Source organism: Trachymyrmex septentrionalis, unplaced genomic scaffold, assembly GCF_001594115.1.
Source record: "Trachymyrmex septentrionalis isolate Tsep2-gDNA-1 unplaced genomic scaffold, Tsep1.0 scaffold85, whole genome shotgun sequence".
Classification (NCBI taxonomy): Eukaryota; Metazoa; Arthropoda; class Insecta; order Hymenoptera; family Formicidae; genus Trachymyrmex; species Trachymyrmex septentrionalis.
Window position 1 is genome coordinate 402235 of NW_017306038.1, and position 4136 is coordinate 406370.

At 31.7% G+C, this 4136-nt stretch overlaps 1 protein-coding gene across 2 annotated transcripts in view; it reads left to right on the forward strand.

The window, feature by feature from the left end:
* LOC108755157 overlaps positions 1-4136 on the forward strand; it is a 108799-nt gene that overhangs the window by 6000 nt on the left and 98663 nt on the right. For both annotated transcript variants that reach the window (XM_018498005.1, XM_018498006.1), the window contains exon 3: positions 2406-2585. In XM_018498005.1, the coding sequence (XP_018353507.1) occupies positions 2406-2585 (180 nt within the window). The remainder of the gene's footprint in view (positions 1-2405; positions 2586-4136) is intronic.

A 4136-nucleotide genomic window follows, 5' to 3' on the forward strand; every position in this document is an offset into this window, starting at 1 on the left:
CTTTTCTTTTAGGTTAGAAATAAATTAACTTTAGGTTAGAAATAAATTAAATGACTGAATTTTGTGAAATATCGATTTGCAAGAATTTACTAACTTGGTTGCATTTATAGAACGATCACAACACAATAGTCATGTCTCTGTATATCTCATTTACCCATTTATACGTTTATATGAGATGATTATATCTTTGCTCAGAAAGCAAATTTGTATTTGCCAGAAAATCTGCTAATTAGTAGATTAATGCTTTCGCTTGTAAACAGACATAAAATTTGCGACAAATATCTATGGAAATGTCTCGAACAAATAGCAAAGCTTTCCGGATGTAGACAATCATCTATTGTGCGTACAACCCCTTCCAGAATTTCTGAATAAAGGGGGCCCAGGTGCGATGGTGTCTCGCGACCGGATGTAACGTCCCTCTGCATGTATTATAATTACTGGCAGGTGCGAAAACAAATCGTATCTCAAAAATTCCACGTTAACAAAACATTTGTATATCTTCTTAGTTATAAAAAATATGCTAGCATTAATAATTACTGTGTAAAAGAAGTGAATTATATAATGATGGAGAACGTCATTTTGAATTTATTAATCAAAAATTTTTGATTGTTCTATTTTAAGAAATAAAATTCAGTAATTTTAAAGTGAGCTTTATGAAAAAAATTATTACTCACGCATAAGACTTTCACAATTTTAAGCAGGAAGAAATGTGTTGCAATATACATTTTTTATGCATTAATGTATGTTAATCTCATTGATATTTTTTAAATGGAAATATACGATTTTTTCACGAAATATGTGTGTGTGTGTGTGTGTGTGTGTGTGTGTGTGTTTCTTCTAGATATTCTGCATATAAAAGTATTAAAGTAAGCTTATTAAAAAATCGATAGTTCAAAAGATTGGTATTTCACATTTTATTCTGATATATCTTCATGTATAATATATGTGTAAAATATCATATAAAATATTTATTTTCTAATAATTTTAACTTTATATTTTTATGTATAAAATAAAAGATTAATTAATTGATATGAATAAAACATATAATTACTTTCAAAAAACATGCATTACAAAAAATTTTTTCTTAATAATTATACAGTTTCAAAATTTACTGAGAAAAAGTGATCTCCTAATTTTTTTAAGTGATACTTTTTTGCGTCAACTAATTTTATTATTTTGTGTATAAAAATATTCTGACATACTTTGACATAAAATGTAAACTATCTCAGAAACTTTTAAATGTTGATAATTGTTATCAACATTATATCAACATTTTTTTAAATAGAATAACTAAAGGAGCGTATTATGTACAAAAATTATATGATTCTACTTTTAAATACTGGTAACGTTGATGTTTAAAAAAATGTATAAAAATTTTATTGTGTCGTATTTTTATTTCAAAATTGTGAAATGCTTGAGCAATTTTTTTTCAGAAAATTCACTTTCCCGAAATTATTTGTAACGCCTGATATAGAACATACTATATATTTCTTTTTACGTATCTATATTATCTTTTCCCTTTTATTACTAACGATGAAAAATGTTCCTTATCTTTAGCATTTATCTAACTGATATTGCTCGATAGCTCGATAAGTATTGAAATATACAGAAAGAGCATGATGCCATTACTAAAATAAGCATTAACGCTGATGTGAAAAGGGTTTAAAACGAGTTTGATTCGATAACACTTTATCAATCTGATAAGAATTAAAACTCTTTAAATTGATTAGAAGAACGTGTATGGCATGGTTCAGGGAAATAAAACAAGATTATGAAGCAACATGACTCTAATATTAATTAATTTAAGATGCAGGATTTCAAATGTTTTACTGCTATATGAAATTTATGGGTTTGCGAGATTTAAGAGAACTTTATCCTGCGCGCATACATTTGTAAATAATTTATTACAAGAAAGGAATAATATGAATGCATATCTCTTTTTGTTTTTTTTTTTTGCACATCGAGATAATAAATTATAATACATTTCATTTAAGAAAATATCCCACTCTGTTTAAATTTACTTGTACTAAAAAATACTGTAATAAATTATATTGTTTTTATTATAAACACAAATTTAAATAAAATACTTTAAACCGAATATTTTCTTTATCGAAAAGAAAAAAAATGCCATAATTTTATTTATCCTATTCTGTTGAAAAAATACTACTGAAAAATTATTTATAGAAATGGAATTATTATGAGAGTCTTTAATATCCGCACGAGTCGCATTTTCCCGGCTCTTATCTTGCGTTGAGTATTACCGACAGTAGACACTTTTCTGCACGATCGACCATTGGTAGGACTTCATCTGTACCCGGTACATATCCGGTGGGAAAAGAATAACCACCCGAGAGTTTCAGTATCGATCCCCTTGACTAACGTCTTTTTCCCATTGATGTTTGCAGCGAGCAGTCACATCGCCATCTGCCTGGGACTTTGCGAGGCTCCCTGAACCATTCTCATAATCACCATCACAATCATCCCCACAGACATGAACTACCACCGTCGACATACCTCACACCCCCTCCGCCACCACCAGCGTCGAGTTACATCACGGTGCAGCGCGGCTGCGCTCTGCATTCGAGGTGAGTCACACCCGGTATATGCCACGGTAGAGATATTCTCTGTTTGCATCGTCCTCCGAACCGGTCAGAGGGACTAATGAGTTCGGCACTAATTTACTGCGAGTGTCAATAGACAGTTTATTTCAATTTCATGAAACGGCTTCTTGATTTAGTACAGATTTTGAAATCATAGGGAAATGGAAGATTTGTAAGAGATTACCCTTTCTCTATCAGAAATTATTTAAATTCCTTTTTACGACTTTTACGTGTAAAAGCTGTAAAGAAAATCGAATAATCTCTGCCAAAAAAAAAATTAGAATATTATGCGTAATAAATAATAAAGGAATATCATACGTAATTAAATATACTTATGTATTGTACAATATTTTAAGATTTCATTTTACGATTCGTACATTTAACGAGCAATATTCTCATTATTACTATTCAAACTATTGATTTTACCACACAGTAAATGTCTTATAACTTGCCATAATCGTGAAACGAAATCTATGTAAGAAAAAAAAGGAAGCTAGATGTTAAAATAAAATATAAAGGATACCCTTTCCGTTAGTATTATGATTATACGTATATTTCTATATCTCTCGGCAAAAAGAAACGAAACATTAGAATGACTCGTTCTTTCCTCGAAATACTTGCTATTCAAAGCGGTACGCACAGCCTGACATGGAAATACGAACGAATCGCGTTGCTTTGCTTGTTGCGGATTCTACGATAGTACGATGAGGCTTTTATTCGGTAATGCGCCGTGGATGATCGATCACGTCGCGTGTTCCGCAACAATTCATCTCAAGTTGGAAGTTCTTGATAGCATTAGATTTTAATTACGACTTCGACCACGTCGCTCTATTATTATTTTGCTCTATTGTTGGTTGCGGTCCTCCTTGCATCAAACGCTCTATTCAATGTAGACGTCTACAGTGATGTACTTTGCTACTTTAGAAAAAGGAAATCGATCATTTCCTTTTCAAAAATAAGTATATGCGTGTTCGAAAATTTATATGAGCTATTCATCATCTTAACAAGATATCTTTCTCTTTACTCCCAATTGGAAAAGATAGAAGATAATGGATGATTTTATTAACTTTTATAGATTGAGAGAGAGAGAGAGAGAGAGAGAGAGAGAGAGAGAGAGAGAGAGAGAGACAGACTAAGTAAGTGACGTTGAAACTGTGATATTTCGAAACAAGAAGTACAAATAATAAATAATCAAAGAAATCTTACTCAGGAAAAAGCTGTGAGAATTTAAAAATATATTTCCATCCTCTAAAGGTTAAATCGGTTATAACACATATATCTGTGTCAGCTTTCGAAAATGTCCGAGGAATTGATTCGAAGAGCAGTTGTATGAAACAGCGAGTGGTATCGGAGATGTTTAAATATAGGCGAGACTTATAAAGCGTACTTATAAAGCTAGACTGTGTACCGCCAGTGATTAAAAGCGACGTAATCCCGGTACCCTTCAAACGAGTCGGCTTTTCAAGTACGCGACGAACGAAAAATCTGCCCGGCGGATCACGTTTTCCCAGCGCTGGGGGATTATGAAAGAGTCTC